Here is a 17,334-nt window from a genome sequence, read left to right on the forward strand (position 1 = left end):
AATTAATAAAGGGGTAATTATTCCCCACTGCTTCTCCTTTGATGGCCCAATTTTGCCTCTTCTTAAACCTGGAAAAAATAACAGGCACTTTATGGTGGAGTAGTACAGCCTTAATATTGTGGTTCCATACACGATGGCCCTCATTCCCGATATCTGATATTAAAAGGACTGACTCCATTCAATCAACAACCACTAAACATTTTGCTCTTATAGATTTGACTAACCTGTTCAGCACCTATTACAACAGTCTGGAAGCTGCAATTCGCTGCCACCTCTGAAGGGACATGGTACACCTTTTCCAGGCTGTCCATGGGGTACCTCAACAGCTTTGCCATTGAGTTTTCATTTCTATATGAGTAGCATGTATACAAAGAGATTTTGTAATTCTCTTTATTTAATAGATGGCAGCTGGATTCTCATACCCACTTCTGCATTCAATTTTTTGCCATAAGTTGTTTTTTTGAAGTACACATAGGAAATTTGGCTTCAGTGAAATACATAGTTGGAAGAGGGAGAAGTATTTTCAGATAAGTTTGGATTATTTGATACTTCACCAAAACTCAACTAATAGTTGCTTAAAGGTTACTTACACAGTGGAATATGAAATTCTGCTGGTGAACTCCCTACTTTGTTAAAGTCCTTTGCTTTGCTTTGTACTTTGGACATTTTACCTATGCACAGTTTGTGCCATTATGTGTTATGGAAAAGAGTTAACTGCATTATGCATATTTTTCTAATGACCTATTTTGTTAAACAACATCAAATAGCATTCACTAATATTATGTCAGAAAAGTTTGTAAATGTTGAGAAGTTGCCATAGTCATGGTCACAAATACAAGTTTTTCAAAAATTTCTTCTCCTTCAAGGACATTTTTAAGGAAAACCAGATTTTTTAAAAGGGAGTGTGTGGCAGTGGAGAATACTACAACTGTTTGTGCAACCTGCTGCCACTGCCTTGGTTTCTGCTAAGGCACCAGGACTTACCCACCACTGCTTGTATCATCAGTAGAAATACCATGATGAAAAGGTAAATAACTTAGAACCAGCATAAAAAAATAAAAATAGTTTGACCTCACATATGCCCTGAAAGTGTCTCAGGTCCCTGGGAAGTCTGGAAACCACAGTCTGAAAAATACTATTATATATCACTATATTTGGAGTGACTTATTACACAACAATAGTAATTATAACAGACTGATTCCCATTTTTTCTTTATTATTAGTCTCTTCAATAGTTTAAAGAGTTGACTGGGAAGATTCCACAGCCCCATATGTTTCAGAGAAGCAAAGCCTCTGGACAGTCCTGGGCATTAAGAGTTCAGATTCTGCAACCAACTGCTAGAGTGTGGGTCCTGCTGCTATTGCTTTCAAGATATGTGTCCTGTGTACTTGCCTTAGCCTTTTCATTTATTGTTCAATTAAGTTCTCCCCATTTACCCCCAATTATTCTCCCCTGCCCTACCCACCCCCATCTCCCACATTCAATCCTCCCCCCTACGTTGTCTTTGTCCATGGGTCCTTTATAAATGTCCCTTGACAACCCTTCCCCATCTCTCCCCCATTATCCCCCTTCCCCTCTGGTTACTGTCAGTTTGTTCTTTATTTCAGTGTCTCTGGTTCTATTTTGCTTGCTTGTTTCTTTTGTTGATGAGGTTCCACTTATAGGTGAGCTCATACGGTCTTTTCACTTAGCATCATGGTCTCCAGTTCATCTGTGCTGTCAAGAAGGGTAGGATTTCCTTCTTTCTTTCTCCTGCCTAGTATTCCATTGTGTAAATGTACCACAGTTTTTAGAGCCACTCATTTACTGATGGGCACTTAGGTTGCTTCTAGCACTTGGCTATTACAAATTGTGGTACTATGAACATTGGGTGCATAGGTTCTTTTGAATTGGTATTTCAAGATTCTTAGGGTATAATCCCAGCAGTGAAACTGCCAGGTCAAAAGGCAGTTCCATTTTTAGTTTTCTGAGGAAATTCCATGCTGTTTTCCATAGTGGCTACACCACTCTGCATTCCCACCAGCAATGTACTAGGGTTCCCTTTTCTCCACAACCTCACCAGCACTTGTTGTTTGTTGATTCTGTATGTTGGACAAGGGTTTGATCTCCAAAATATATAAAGAAGTCACACAACTCCACACCAGGAAGACAGACAGTCCAATTAAAAAATGGGAATGGGACTTCCAGCCTAGATGGAGGTGTAGGTAGATACACTTTGCTTCCTTGCACAACCAAAAGAACAATAAATTTAAAAACAAAAAATAACCAGAATTGCCAGAAAATCGAACTGTATGGAAGTCTGACAATCAAGGAGTTGAAGAAACATTCATACAGACCAGCAGGAGAGGCAGAGAGGGCAGCTGGGGTGGAGAGGACTCATAGTGAGGCAGCAGCTGGAAGAACCAGGATGGCTGAGGCAAAGGCTAGCAAACCAGGCAGTCCCACATTTCCGTGTGGATAAACTAGGAGAACAACTAGGGAATGGGACCAACCACGCAACCCAGGGTTCCAGCATGGGGCTATAAAGCCTCAAAACCTCTGACTGTAAACTGTGAGGGTTGTGGTGGCAGGAGAAACCCAGCCTCACAGGAGAGTCTGTTGGAGGGGCCCACAGGTCCTACAGAGTACACAAACCCACCCCCTCAGGAATCAGTACCAGAAGGGCCCAATTTGCTCTTGGGTAGAGGAGGAAGTGACTGAAAGCCATCTGAGAGCCAGACAAGCTGCACTGTACTCTCTCAGACCCCTCCCCCACATAAAGAGTCACGCGCAGCCACATGGGTTGCCACACCCTTGTGAATACCTAAGGCTCCACCCCTTACTATGTAACAGGTGCACCAAGGTGAAAATAAATGGCTCAAATGAAAGAACAAATCAAAGCTTCAAAAACAACTAAGCAATGAAGAAATAGCTAACCTATCAAATGCTGAGTTCAAAACCCTGGTAATCAGGATGCTTGCAAAAATTGTTGAGTATGGTCACAAAATAGAGGAAGAAGTGAAGACTATGCAAAGTGAAATAAAGGAAAATGTACAGGGAACTAACAGTGATGAGAAGGAAACTAGGACTCAACTCAGTGGTTTGGAGCAGAAGGAAGAAATATTCAACCAGAACACAATGAAAAAATGAATACAAAAGAAAAAAAATGAGCAGAGGTTTAGGAACCTCCAGGACAACTTTAAACATTCCAACATCCAAATTGTAGGGATGCCAGAAAGAAAAGAGGAAGGGCAAGAAATCGAAAACATAATGAAGGAGAACTTTCCCAATCTGGTGAAGGAAATAGACTTCCAGGAAATCCAGGAAGCTAAGAGTCCAAAAAAAGTTGGACCCAAGGAAGCACACACCAAGGCACATCATAATGACATTTCCCAAGATTAAAGATAAGGAGAGAATCTTAAAAGCAGCAAGAGAAAAGGAGACAATTAACTACAAAGGAGTTCCTATAAGACTATCAGCTGATTTCTCAAAAGAAACCTTACAAACAAGAAGGAGCTGGAAAGAAGTATTCAAAACCATGAAAAGGACCTACACTCAAGATTACTCTATCCAGCAAAGCTATCGTTTAGAGTGGGAGGGCAGAAAACTTGCTTCTCAGATAAGGTCAAGTTAAAGGAATTCATCATCACCAAGCTCTTATATGAAATGTTTAAGGGACTTATCTAAGAAAAAGATGATTGAAAATATGAACAGTATAATGACAATAAACTCAGAACTGTGAACAACTGAACCTAAAACAAAAACATAAACTAAGGAAACAACCAGAACAGGAAAGAATCACAAAAATGTAGATCACATGGAGGGTTATCAACGGGGAGGGGGGCGGGCATCGGGGAAAAGGTACAGGGAATAAGAAGCATGATTGGTAGGTACAAAGTAGACAGGGGGAGGTTAAGAATAGTATAGGAAATGGAGAAGCCAAAGAACTTATATGTACAACCCACAGACATGAACTAAGCTAGGGGAATGCTGGTAGGAGGGGGTGCAGGGCAGAAGGTAGTAAAGGGGAGAAAAAAATGGGACAACTGTAATAGCATAATCAATAAAATGTATTTTAAAAATGGACCTTAGCCTTTCTTAAGATTCATTTCTCATTTGTTAAATAAGATCAATAATAAGACAAATGGTTTTGTTAGTAAATATCAGGTGGAAACTTCCTAGAAACAGTCATGCCTCAGTAGGGCCAGTCAGAAGAGCCCCTGGTTATTTTTACACTTACCCGACGCTTTGGAATGCCCTGAAAGCTTTCCGTGAATCAGCTCACTTAATCTTCATTACAGCCCTTTAAGGTAACCATTGTTATTTCTCCATTTCTTCCCTAAAATGAACTAAATGTCCCCTGCACTTCTTCCCAACTATGAGCAGTGGAGTCCTGGCTCCGCCTCCTGGTCCTGACCCCGCAGCTCACATCCCCAGAGCGGAAGCGAACTGCACAGCAGGGACTTGCCTGGGACTGCAGTGTCATCTGCTTCTGCAGCCTGCATCTGACTTGGGGCTGTTAAACGCAAGCCTAGGTGCTGTCTGTGTCGGGGCCCTGCAGATTTGGGAGGGGCCAAGAGCGTGGTTTCCAGTACCAGCTGCTCCTGAGCCACAGTGCCAGAACCATCCCGGTCCTCCGTTTCCTCCCAGAGCCAGGCCCGCTCCCTCGCAGCCCTTGCTGAGGCTCCTCTTGCTGTGGGGTTTGGGACGGTTGCCCTGGGCTTGGGTCTCTAGCCAGAGGCAGGTGGATGTGGACAGGGCGCCGTGGCTGGCCTTTTTTTCCGTACCCTTTATTTCCCTCTTGAAAAGTCCTCCCCAAATCAAGCATTATTATTCCATAAGAAAGTGATCCTTCCTGTACCTCTTCCTCCATTATCGGCAGAGTTTGAAATGCCCCACAGTTTATGGAGGTCTTCCCCTCCCCCACTTTTTTTTTTTGGACTTCAGTTCTCTGTCATGTGGGTGCACCATAGTTTCTTATTCATGGGGCGGCTGAATTCCTATCTGAGTGTGCTTGAGCATGTTTCTTCGTATTTCTAGACTAAAGTCAGGTTTTAGAAGTGAGTTGTTGGGCTCTGTGTACTACTATTTCTAGATACTGTCAACTGCCCCCCTCCATTAGGCTTGTTCTATTTTGAGCCTTCACAATGTATACTTCTTGTCTGGCATGCTACAGTTCTCTTACATTTCAAATAGTTTATCCTTAGATTCTTTTGAGCGTTTACGTATAGTCATATCATCTGTGAGTAATAGCAAGTTAATTCTTTCCCTACTGTCCTACAAACTATTATGTCTCCTTACCCTTGTCTCTCCTCCCCTTCCCAATTTGCTTTACTGGCTACAACTTCTACAACTTAGTAGGAGGAGCCACCCTTGTCTTTTTCCATGTCTCAAAATAAAGGCCTTGAGTTTGCAACCAATAAATTAGGTATTTGCTCTATGTTTTGCATACAATTTCAGATTAAAGGCATTCCCTTCAGTTCCTTGTTTACTAAGATTATTTTTATAAAGGTTTATTGAGATATAATTCACATATACTGCATCAATTTAAAGTATACAATTCAGTGGGTTTCAGTATGCTCCCAGAGTGGTGCAACCGTCACAATCTAATGTTGGAGCATTTTTGTTACCCGCAAAAGAAACCCCATACCCATTAGCAGTATCTCCCCATTCTTTCCTACTCCCCAAACCTAGGCAACAACCAACCTACTTTTTGTCTTTATAGATTTGTCCATCTAAACATTTCATATAAATACAATCATACAATGTGTTTGTGACTGGCTTTGTTCATTTAGCATAAGGTTTTCAAGGTACATCTACATTGTGCCATTTGACAGTATATAATTCCTTTTTATGGCCAAATATAGTCCATTGTATAGATACATTTTATTTATTCACTCGTTATTGGATGGACATGTGGGTTATTTCCAGTTTATGAATGTTATAAATAATGGCTGCTGTGAGCCTTCTATACAAGTTTTTGTGTGGACTTATGTTTTCATTGTTCTTGGATATATAGCTAGGCATGGAATGGCTCATTCATATGATAAATCCATATTTAGCCATGTAATGAAGTGCAGACTGTTTTAAGGTAGCTGCACCATTATACATTTCCATCAGGAAAATATGAGTTCTAATTTCTCCATATCCTCACCAACACATGTTATTTGTCTTTTTTATTATAACCATCAAAATAGGTATGAAATGCTGTCTCATTGTGGTTTTGGTTTGTATTTCTCTTGTAGTTAATGATAGCCATCTTTCATTTGTTTGATGGCCATTTGTATTTTCTTAAGGAAAATATTCTTTTGCCCATTTTTGAGTTGGTTTTTTGTGAGTTGGCTAAGATTATTTTTGTCACGATGCAGTGTTGGGTTTTATCAAACATTTTTACTCTTATTGAGGTGATCATACAGTTTTTTACTTTGCTCTATTAATGAAACAAGTGATATTGATATTCTAATACACCTTGCATTTATTATCTTTCTCATTTTTTCAGCATTTGGTTTGGACTGATTTTCTTTAGAATACAGGGCAGGGCAAATGTAGGTTTACAGTTGTTCCTATAGAAAATAATATAATAATTAATAAATAATAATACAACAATAAACTCTGTTTTGTGTACTCACAACTGTAAACCTACTTTTGCCCCAGCCTGTATTTATTTGTATCTATGTCTATTAAAGAGATTTACCTATCATTTTGTTTTCTTGTAATGCCTGTGTTATGTTTGATAGCAGCATTATACCAGGTTCAAAGAGCATTTCATCCCATTTATACTCTTAATCAAGGTAATCCCTTCAATAAGTCAAACTGGTTTGTTTGCCTCTGTCTCGGTGGTGTAATAGAATACTCACAATGCAAACATGAGGTTTGGGATTATGGGCTTTCTAATGTTTTGTAGGAAGGCTAAATTAAATAAAACCTTCCAAATACCTTAATCTTTTTAAATTGATTTTAGAGAGAGGGAGAGAGAGAGAAACATCAACTTGCTGTTCTGCTTATTTAGGCATTCATTGGTTGCTTCTTGTATGTGCCATGACAGGGGATTGAACCTGCAAACTTGGAATGTTGGGACGATACTCTAACCAACTGAGCTACCCAGCCAGGGCCATATACCTAATTCTTGCCTCATAGGTTGCACAAGATATTATTACCTCTACTAATATTTATTAATATGCACATATGTGACTGAGTACATTGAAGTCTAGTTTAAGTAAACAGAATCTTCATAAGTGTGTCTAATCCCTGGGAGATTTTGAATCAGATTAGAATTCTTTTTGAATAGCAGAACTGACTTAAAACTACTGAGCCAGGTGTTTTCTCTGTGGGGAAATACAAACAATTTAAAATTTTCTTACATTTTGTTTTTGTTTTCTTTTTTCTTTAAGGAATCTGTCCAGGCAGTGAGTTATTAGGGGCTGCTTATCTCCAGAATATCTTTTTATATCTTTTTACACTTGGTTTATTCAAATCAGAATCCTAACAGGGTCCCCCACATTGTTTTATTTTTTTTTTAAACATATCTCTTATAAATTTCTGTTTTATGTCCTTAAAAAATCCATTCACTTATTGGAGATACCAAGTCATTGTTCTTAAAATACCCTACATTTTGCATTGGGCTGATTGCTGGTTCTTTGTGTTGTTTAACTTGGTAATTAATCTCTGTATTTCCTACTAATAGTATTTAATCTAGAAGCTTGATTAAGTTCAGGTTTCATTTCATAAATTCATTTGTAAACCTGAAGAAGATATTTAAACTGGATTTAGAATTCTGGGTTGATGGTTATTTTTTTCTCAGCACCCTGAGGTTTTGTTCTGCTTTCTTCAGACATCCAGTGTTGCTCTTGAGAAGTGAGCCACTAACTCATTTTTCACTTTTAGGTGACTTGTAACTTTTCCCTGACTGCTTTTAAGATTGTTGGGGGAGGGAGGAATCAAACACCAAGAAAGAAAATCCTAGAATGAATCTAGGTGTGGATTTCTTTTTCTTCATTCATCTTAGGACCCAAAGGTTAATGTCCTTTACTAATTCTAGGAAATCTTAGCTAATTTCCTGTCAAATGGTGCTAACAAATTCTAATCTGATGGTTAATCCTTGAATTGAGTTTCTAACTTTGATGAGTATATTTTTAATTTTTAAAAATCATGCTTGTTTTTCAAAATCGCCTGATCATTTTTATTGTGTCTTATTCCATAAACATCCAAGTTGCTCTTAATTTCTTTAAGCATGTTAAGTATAGTTTCTTATATTCCATGTCTAAAAAGTCTAATATCTGCAGTGTTTTTCTTTTTCCTGCTGCCTGTATTTTGGTTGCTTCTTATTCATGGTACATTGTATATTTGTGTTGGATAATTTTATTAACAGTAACCTCCTAATTTACTTCAAACTTTATATGTGGGAATTCTTTGAGGCCTGATTTGAAGTTAAATTTCCCAGAGATAAGTCCACTTGTTCACAGCAATTGCCTGAGGACAGTGCCACCTAAGAACCTCTGTAACTGAAAGTATTCTCTTGAGATTTTTTGGACTACATGAATAATGTGAATTTGGATTGAAACCTAAATTTTCTTTTTCTACTATATCTGATGCCAAGGCCTAGACAGTACATTTTGCTGCCCTCCTCTTCTGTATGGAAGGTTTTCTTTCTCTAAAACTTGTAATTATGGATTACATAATTATATACTCAGGAGTAGAGAGTACTATGATGAAACTTCTCTGTACTTAACACCTAGCTTCAGTGATTACCCAATATCCCACCATTCTTAATACATCTGTTCTTCCCCTTGCTTACTACTATAATTGAGTTTTATTTTCCTGGAGTATGCTAAAACAAATATCTGACATCATATCACTTCATTCATAATTTGAGTTGTACCTCTAAAGAAGAGGACATCACAAGGATACAACCAGCATGACCCAGTTTGGTGCTAAGAAGAAATGTTACAGAGGAAGAGACATGGGAGATAATCTATTAATAAAATAAACATTTAACAGAAGTTTCTAGCATTATCACAATACTGTGATCACACAGTCGCCCCCGACCCCTTCCAAAATTAACAAAACTTCTTGATATTATCAATGACCTTTAGCCAAAGACCACCAGGGGCACACTTATAGTTAAACAAATTGGGTTTATTACTCATTGCAACAGGCAGAACATATACCGTGGTGAATGGTGAGACATCTCAGGAAAAGCATGTGAGGAAAGAATTAATGGATGTGGGCCTATTAGGTGGTTTTGGGGGAAGGTTCTGGGTTGGATGTCAGAAAGTGAGGGCAATTGGATGACTGGGTATCTTAGCAAAGTTTACCTAGAAGGGGAGAAAACTAGACTGAAGCTAAAGGTGTCACTGATAAACAAGCATCAGTCATTTGTGTTACCCACAAAATGAGGACGGCTGTTCAGTCCTCTTTGAGGCCTAGAAGCTTATGTTTTGCCTGTGTTCAGACATGATTACAGAGTGGCCTCGTTTTTCCCTTAATATTTCATGGTCACACAGTGGCCTTGTCTGCTGTTGCAAAATTGTTTATATTGAACAGAACACCCAGACATAACTGGATGTCAGGGGCTGCTTTTCTCCGTACCAGTATCACATAATGCCCTGTCTGTATTCATTTCACTCCAAATGTCTCAAAATGCGTTTTTACAGTTGGCATTGTTGGAATCAAGATTTAAGGTACACACGTTGCAGTGGATAGTTAAATGTCTTAGTGATAATTCCCCCATTCTCTTTCTACCCCATAATAGGTTGGCTAATTGTATGCTCAGGTGTTGTTTAATACATCTGGGTCTCTCCTCTTCCCCTTCCTCTCTAAGCAGTTAATTAGATTAAGGGACTTGTCAGATTTTTTTAAATAGCCCGGTGCTGTTTCTCCAATCAGAACTCACATGGTATCCAGATGCCTCTTTTTTCATGTTAAGATTTATCAGTTGATCCTGGTATTAGCTTGATCCTTCATTTATAAAATTCTTCATCTTATTTATGTAGTCTTAAATGATCACATAATTAATGGGATTCCTTATTCATTACAAAAGGAAAAAGTGTAACTTAATGGAAAATCCTGGTTCATACCACTTTAACCAAGTGATTGAAGTTACCATCAATAATGAGACAAACCAGCATCAATGCATAATGAAGTGATGTGCTGAGGATACACATCAGTTATCTAAAACTTCACCCAAAAATGTACTTGACAAATCTAATCCAAGAAAACATCAGCTAAGCCAAAACTAAGGCACAGTCTGTAAAATAATTTGGCCTGGACTTTCAAATCTTCAAAGATGATTAAAGGCTGAGGGCCTGGTCTAGATTAGAGAAGAGTCCAGAAACATAGTTTGAGAACATCAGCCAAGTGAGAAATTTAAAAAGTGATTGCTATAAAGTTACATTATTGGGCCAGTTCATGAAATTCTGCATAAGGGCTGTGTGGTAGACAATAATATTAAACCCGTGTTAAGTGTTCCTGATCTTCATTATTGTGGTTATGTTCAAGAATGCTCAAGTTCCTCTGACATTCTCAAGGATGTAGTAGAAAAGGGTCATGACATCTGTAATTTCCTTTTAAGGAGAGTCCTCTCAGTAGCCCCTACAGAGAGGAGAAAGAGAAAGGAAGCCGAACAGAACAGTTGGTGAATGGTCATGTAAAGAGTTTCTAGAAGCTGATCATATTCTTCCTATTCTTACAACTTTTCTTTAAGTTGAAATTTTTTCATATTCAAAGTTGAAAACAGCCCTGGCCAGGTAGCTCAGTTAATTAGTGTCATCCCAATATGCAAGGTTGTAGGCTCAGCCCCCTGTCCGGGCACATACAAGAATCAACCAGTGAATGCATAAATAAGTGGAACAACAAATAAACCTCCCCCTCTCTCTCTCTCCCCCACCTCCCCTCAAAGTCAAAAATTTAAAGAATTTAAGGTGAAAATAAACATCGCTATTCACTTCTCACCTAATATTTTAGTAGCCATTGATTATTGTCGCCTAGATCCACTCATTCATTACTGGCTGCAGAATGGTGACTTTCCAATTCTAGCATTTTCTTCATAATAAATGAAGCTTCCAATAAAGCTTCTATGGTTCTTCTATAAAGGAAAATTTTCCCTTATCACAACTTTTGATAATGATAAAATACTCTTCCTAAAGGAGGAGCGAGACATGCTTGATTCTTCTCCTTTTATGAATTTTCAGAATAATGACTTGCTATCCTGGCCACCTTCACTAGTAATCATTGAGGGTCTTTTTTATTTTTTAGTATCATTACAAACTCATGATTTTGTTTTACATTTAATACATTTCAATTGACTTCAGGCATTATTCTGTATTAAATTGTTCCATCCAAAGCCAGGGGAGCCCTTTTAAGGTCTTTCTGACACAACCCCATCAACCTTTGATAAGCTCCTTGCTTTCTGATATAAGATGTTCCAGGATCATTGTGCGTATTTACTGTTCTACACTGGACTCAGCTATTTCCCAAATGAGTCCTAGTTTCTCTCACAGGCAGATGGCATTTAGGAGCATGTTGGCACTAGAGAGGCTTAGGGCTCTTTGCTCTTGAGTTGTTATTGACTCTAGGTTTCCCATGGTTCAGTTTAGGAAAATTTTAAAAAGAAAAAAATAAGTACATACGTTCTATTCCCAATTCCTAATTGTTCTTGGATAGGGAGATAAAATGTTGAGTGAACTGTTGATGTGCAAGTGTAGTGGTTACTCTGAAGCTATGTAAGGAAGTTCACAGGTCTGTGGGTGTTGAACGTCTGTCAGGATGAGACTTTTATGGCTCCTTTCTTTTTCTCTGGCTCTGCATGCTCAGAACTCTGCCTGGTCAGCAGGGAGTCACAGAGGAGGCAGAATGGATGCGGAATTGCTGACAACTTGGTCACAGGTATATGGGAAGTTACTCTCTTTCCAAAAACAGGCATTGCTCTTCCCAAAGGACACATCTCTTGCCCATGACCCACAGCTTCACAGCCCTACTGGGCCAGCCTCAGGCTTTCCCAGTTCTCTGGGCTTCTTAGAATGAGAGAGAGAATGCCTTAGGAAAGCCTTCTATTACTGTTATATTAGTTATATGTTTTTCCAGACAATCCTCCAGGTTGAGTATTAGTTTCATATTCTGCAGGGTGCAATGAAGGAAAGAAAGATTTTTCACTGGGAAAATTATTTATTTATTTTCTAAATATGCTTTTTCATCCCATTGTATACTCAATCTGTACTGGATCTTGAATAAGACCTGAAGAGTGTTCAGAACCTAGGTGTGGAAATGTTGGGTCAACTGTGTGTTAGAAAAGCTGCTCAAACCATGAGCCTGAATGAGATGGCCTAGGGGGTGAGAATGAAAGAGGAAAGTTCTAAGAACTGAGCCTTGGGGCAGACAGTGAGAGGCCTCTGAAGCCTTCTCAGCTTCCTGTGCACTGAGTCTCCTTCCCCAGCCCTGGAAGCCTCACTCTCCCATTCTCCTACTTCAGTGTTAGAGATGGTCCTTGGCTGAGCCAGAATGTGTGTGATGTTTTAGGACTTGGTGACCTTTGAGGAAGTGGCAGTGGACTTCTCCCCAAAGGAGTGGGCACTGCTGAGCCTTGCTCAGAAAATCCTGTACAGAGATGTGATGATGGAGACCTTGAGGCATGTGGCCTCTGTGGGTAAGGCTGGCCTGATTTCTTCATTTTTTCACACAGTACATAGTTTATCACATAGTGTGTTCCAGGATCTCTGAAAGGAATGACAATATGTGATGAACACAAAATGGATGGCCCCTGCCCTTGTGGGGCAGTCTCATGTCTTCCCATGAAAATGCACTGATTTTATTTCCTCTCTCATTACAAGATTTAGGTAATTTGCATTGTATATCTATCTGATCTTGGCCTTGGATTTCAAGGGTCAGTCCATGTGGGACATGGAATGTGGGTGGTTGTTTTGGGACCCTGTGAAAGATCTTTGATCTAATCTGTTTGCTGCTCCTAAAGTTGCACTTGCCTGTCTACTTCACACTGGAGTGTTGGAATCAGGTTTATAGAAAGATTTCTTGCCTCCTTCACAGTGCCCCAAAATCACATGTCTTTTCCCATGGACAGGGTATTATCTCTGCAAACACAGTCTGGTAACTGAAGTAGAGCAGGAAGAGCTGAGGACAGAAGAAAGAAGAAATCTCCAAGTTGAGCCAGATCTCCAAATCTCCTGTTCAGGTGAGCACCAGGCAGAAAGGACTCATTGTGTGGAGCAGCCATAGTGGGTGAGGGATGGTATATTTGGGAATGTAGGTGTGGGAAACAGAGGCTGAGGCCATTATGTGAGCTTGCCTTCTTTCACCATCTCTCCATTCATTCACTTTTTATTTGGTATCAGAGAAAGATTTTTAATTCCTCTTTCAATTTCGTATCTCCTCGAATACGTTTTGTTCAGTTCACCCTACTTTGCTTTAACACCCTCTCTTGTTGTTTCAAGTCTCCAGAATCCATTCTGAGTAAAATATTTCCCATTTCCATTGCTTGTTCCTGTCATAGGAACGAGTCCCTAAAATAGTGACTCTGGTCATGACTCTTTCACATTTTTTCTGTATTTAGTGTTATTATTTGAAAACATATCTATAGGGTGTCTGCCTTCTTATTTCTTTCATCCCTACTTTTTTTCGCTGTAGTCATAAAAATTTTCCTCCTTCAGTTTCAGACTCAGCTACTCAACTTAAACCAAAACATGTAATTCCTATGCAGGATGTTGCTGGGGAAAAGACTTCCAATGGCATAAAAATGGTAAGATTCACTAGAGATAATATCTGTTTTTTTATAACAGGAAAAGTCTGTGAATTTCAATAAATTAAAATAGCAGCAGCACCTACACAAGGGGAGACAGTTGAGGCAAGTGACATTCACTCACCAAAAAGCTATCTCAGTAAAGACTTTATGAATCTCACAAAATTGGAGAAATCGCCAATCTGACCTCAACATTTGCTGCCTCACAGTAAGCAACTTCACAGAGAATACCAAAGAATAGGCATTTACTTAAATGTGATTTTTGTTATTAAGTATTAAATACATAGTTCATTTATGCCTTACAATTACAGAAACTCTATTTAGGATGATGCCCTTTGATAGGTATGAATACAATGGGGCCTTAGAAAGCATTCAACTCATTCAACTTGAAAAAATCAATAGGGCAAAAATTGCACATGCACTAAAACTGGTAAAAATGGCAGTCATAATAATGTATTTACTATGTGGCAGATTCCACATGGCAAAGAATTCTCATAAGTGTAATGAAAGTAAAAAGGCCTTAGATCACCTCTTATTCCTTATTCAACAGGCAACAACTTGCCCTGGTGAGAAATCCTTGGAATCTGATCACTGTAGAAAATTCTTCAGAAAGAACTGTCCCCTTATTGGTACAAGGTATCACAAGGGAGAAAAATGCTGCAAATACAAAGAATATGGGAAAGACTTTGGCTGTTCCTTAACTCTTCAGAGTCATGTGAATACTCGCACCAAAGAGAAAATTTTCGACTTTAATGATTGTGACAAAGCTTTCAATCAAGAGGCCTCCCTTAGGGAGCACTTCAGAACTCCCACTGGAGAGAGACTTTATGAGTATAATCAGTATCTTGCGTCTCTCAGTTTACAGCCTTCCTTTTTGGTGCATGTGCAAAAACCTACTGGAGAGAGACTGTATGACTGCAGTGACTCTGGAAAAAGATCTTCCCACAGTGTGCATGAGAAATTGTGTACTGTGGAAGAAAGCTCAAAACATAACGAACAGGAGAAGGTTTTCATGGGCCCCTGGTCCCTTCAGAAATGTGTGAGACCTCCCGCTGGAGAGAAACCTTTTCAATGTAGTGACTGTGGGAAAATCTTCATCTTTCACTCCTCCCTCAAGAAACACGTGAGATCACACACTGGAGAGAAACCTTATGAGTGTGATCATTGTGGAAAATTCTTCAGCCAGAGCTCTCATCTTAATGTGCACAGAAGAACACACACTGGAGAGAAACCCTATGACTGTAAGGAATGTGGCAAGGCTTTCACCGTGCCCTCATCCTTGCAAAAACACATGAGAACCCACACTGGAGAGAAGCCCTATGAGTGCAGTGACTGTGGAAAGGCCTTTATTGATCAGTCATCCCTTAAGAAACATCGACGCTCTCACACTGGAGAGAAGCCTTATGAGTGTAATCAGTGTGGAAAATCCTTCAGCACAGGCTCTTACCTTATTGTGCACAAGAGGACGCACACTGGAGAGAAAACCTATGAATGTAAAGACTGTGGGAAGGCCTTTAGGAATTCCTCTTGCCTGCGGGTCCATGTGAGGACTCACACAGGGGAAAAGCCCTATAAATGTGTTCATTGTGGAAAAGCATTCAGCACCAGCACTAACCTTATAATGCACAAGCGAATACATACAGGGCCAAAGCTATATGAATGAAATGGCTACAGGCTAGCCTTAAGAGGTCCTTCACACCTCACTCCGCAGTTTAGAATTCACGCTGTAGAGAAACCTTTGGTGACCAATGTTGAAACACATATTATACTGGCCAGTCTTGTAAGTGTTAGAGTTCTGTGATTATCTTTATTGGTGAGTGTTTCATCCTTAAAGTTTGACAACTCATCACTTGATGAGTATTAAATGTAGTGTAGCACTCTAAATTTCCCTTGATTTACATCACAAAAGTTTTGATAGATAATGTTTTCATTGTAACTTAGTACTAAATATTGTCTACTTTTCATCAAAGTGTCTTGGACATATAGATTATTTAGAAATGTGTTTTTTAATGTGCAGACTCTGCCTATTTTAGTTACACATTTGTAATTTAATTGCATTGTGCACTGAATATATGTTCTTCATGATATAGATTCTAAATGGCATAAATTCAGACAGAAAATTGTTGGAGATTTGCTTTGTGGCCTAATGTGTCATATACAACAAGGTGCTGTCCCAAAATCCATTGCCATTTGTGACTGCAGTGACTTACAGTAAGTCACTTTAAGTCATTGCCCTTCCTTCCTTAAAGTAACAATTACAACTGTGTTCAAGTTGACAGTGTGGAGAGTTTTTAAGGACTTATCTCCTAGCTTTCATTGCAGCTATGAGTGCCAATGAGCCCACAGTCCTGTCCAATAAGAAATAGTGAGAGGTCAATGCATGTGGCTTTTAAAGAAAGGGGAGCATCTCATCTGGCATTTTCTCTTTACCATTTTTCCTTTATCTTATCTCTTCTTCTTCCTCAGAAAAGAAACCAAAAAGATGACAGTCATAGGCTACCGATTACACAGTAGGGATATACAGTATTATTTGGCTGTACCAACCCTGGGTTGCTTATTTATGGGTTTCATGTAACATGAAAAATAAACTCCAAACTGATCTAAACCTGTCTTGTAGAAAGGTTCTGTTCCAAGGGATTTTAGTCTCAACTGATAGGTCTCACATGTAACCAGGTTTTATGGATCCTACAAGTATGGTTGAAAACAACATGTATTCTGTAACTGTCGGGTATAATAGATTTATCTGATGGATAAATCTTACTCTGTTTGTTAAATCTGTGTCATCACAGACTGTATCTCCTGATTAACCAATGGTCATTGGCACCAGTTACACTGGTATGAATCCCTAATTTGGGCTCCAATGAAGAAAGAGATTTTCTTCAGTGCAAAACAGCTGAATTGTGATGCAGCACAACTGTGAAACAGCTTAATAGTGATATAGTTCAATTACAAAGCAGCATAACTGTGACTGTGAAGAGGCCTTGGGGTAAAGTTCCTCTTTGGCTAGGCAGCTCTCTTCTGCTCTGGTCTAATTCCCCTTCTCTGGCTCCCTGCTGCTCTGCTCTGCTCCGCTCCCGTGAGACATTTTCTGTTTTAGCTCCAGCCAGGGAGATGTAGCCTTGTCTTCCGTGGAATAGGAAAGTGTACTCTCAGAAGTAGAGGGGAGCTGACTTAAATAGACAGAAGTCCCTGCCCCTGGTCTGTAATTGGCTCATCTTCATGCAGATGAGGACTCCAAATCCTAGCAGTTTAATTGATCCAAAAAGCATCCTCCTGATTGGTTGGTGAAGATGTTGATAGGGTTTTGGCTACACAGCTCCAATTGGACAGGGAAGCCTCAGTCCCATTGGTTGAAACAGGATTCCAGAAACTCCTCTATATGGGCTGGCTCAGATGGCAGAAACACAGTGCAGGAAGGCAGTTCAGTGCAGGCTTCTCCATGGAGTGCAGTTTGTGTCTGAGGCCCTGTTTAGAAACAGCTGCTAGGCTCTTTTTTTTTTCTTTTCTTTTCTTTTCTTTTTTTTTTAATTTAAGGCCAGTTAAGCCAGCAGAGGCCCTTCTTAGTAGGTATCTCTTTTCTCAGGGTCCACACAACTTATCCTCAAATA

At 39.4% G+C, this 17,334-nt stretch overlaps 1 protein-coding gene across 3 annotated transcripts in view; it reads left to right on the top strand.

The window, feature by feature from the left end:
* Positions 1-17,334, top strand: part of LOC114502580 (zinc finger protein 177-like) — a 39,429-nt gene that overhangs the window by 14,625 nt on the left and 7,470 nt on the right. For 2 of the 3 annotated variants that reach the window (XM_036032299.1, XM_036032300.1), the window contains 5 exons: positions 11,791-11,862; positions 12,493-12,619; positions 13,052-13,162; positions 13,638-13,726; positions 14,277-15,955. In XM_036032299.1, coding sequence (XP_035888192.1) covers positions 11,791-11,862; positions 12,493-12,619; positions 13,052-13,162; positions 13,638-13,726; positions 14,277-15,389 — 1,512 coding nt within the window. In that variant the 3' untranslated portion in view covers positions 15,390-15,955. Of the gene's footprint in view, positions 1-11,790; positions 11,863-12,492; positions 12,620-13,051; positions 13,163-13,637; positions 13,727-14,276; positions 15,956-17,334 lie in introns of those variants that run through there. The other variant, XR_004904673.1, reaches the window with a different exon arrangement.

Source organism: Phyllostomus discolor, chromosome 8 (genome assembly GCF_004126475.2).
Source record: "Phyllostomus discolor isolate MPI-MPIP mPhyDis1 chromosome 8, mPhyDis1.pri.v3, whole genome shotgun sequence".
Classification (NCBI taxonomy): domain Eukaryota; kingdom Metazoa; phylum Chordata; class Mammalia; order Chiroptera; family Phyllostomidae; genus Phyllostomus; species Phyllostomus discolor.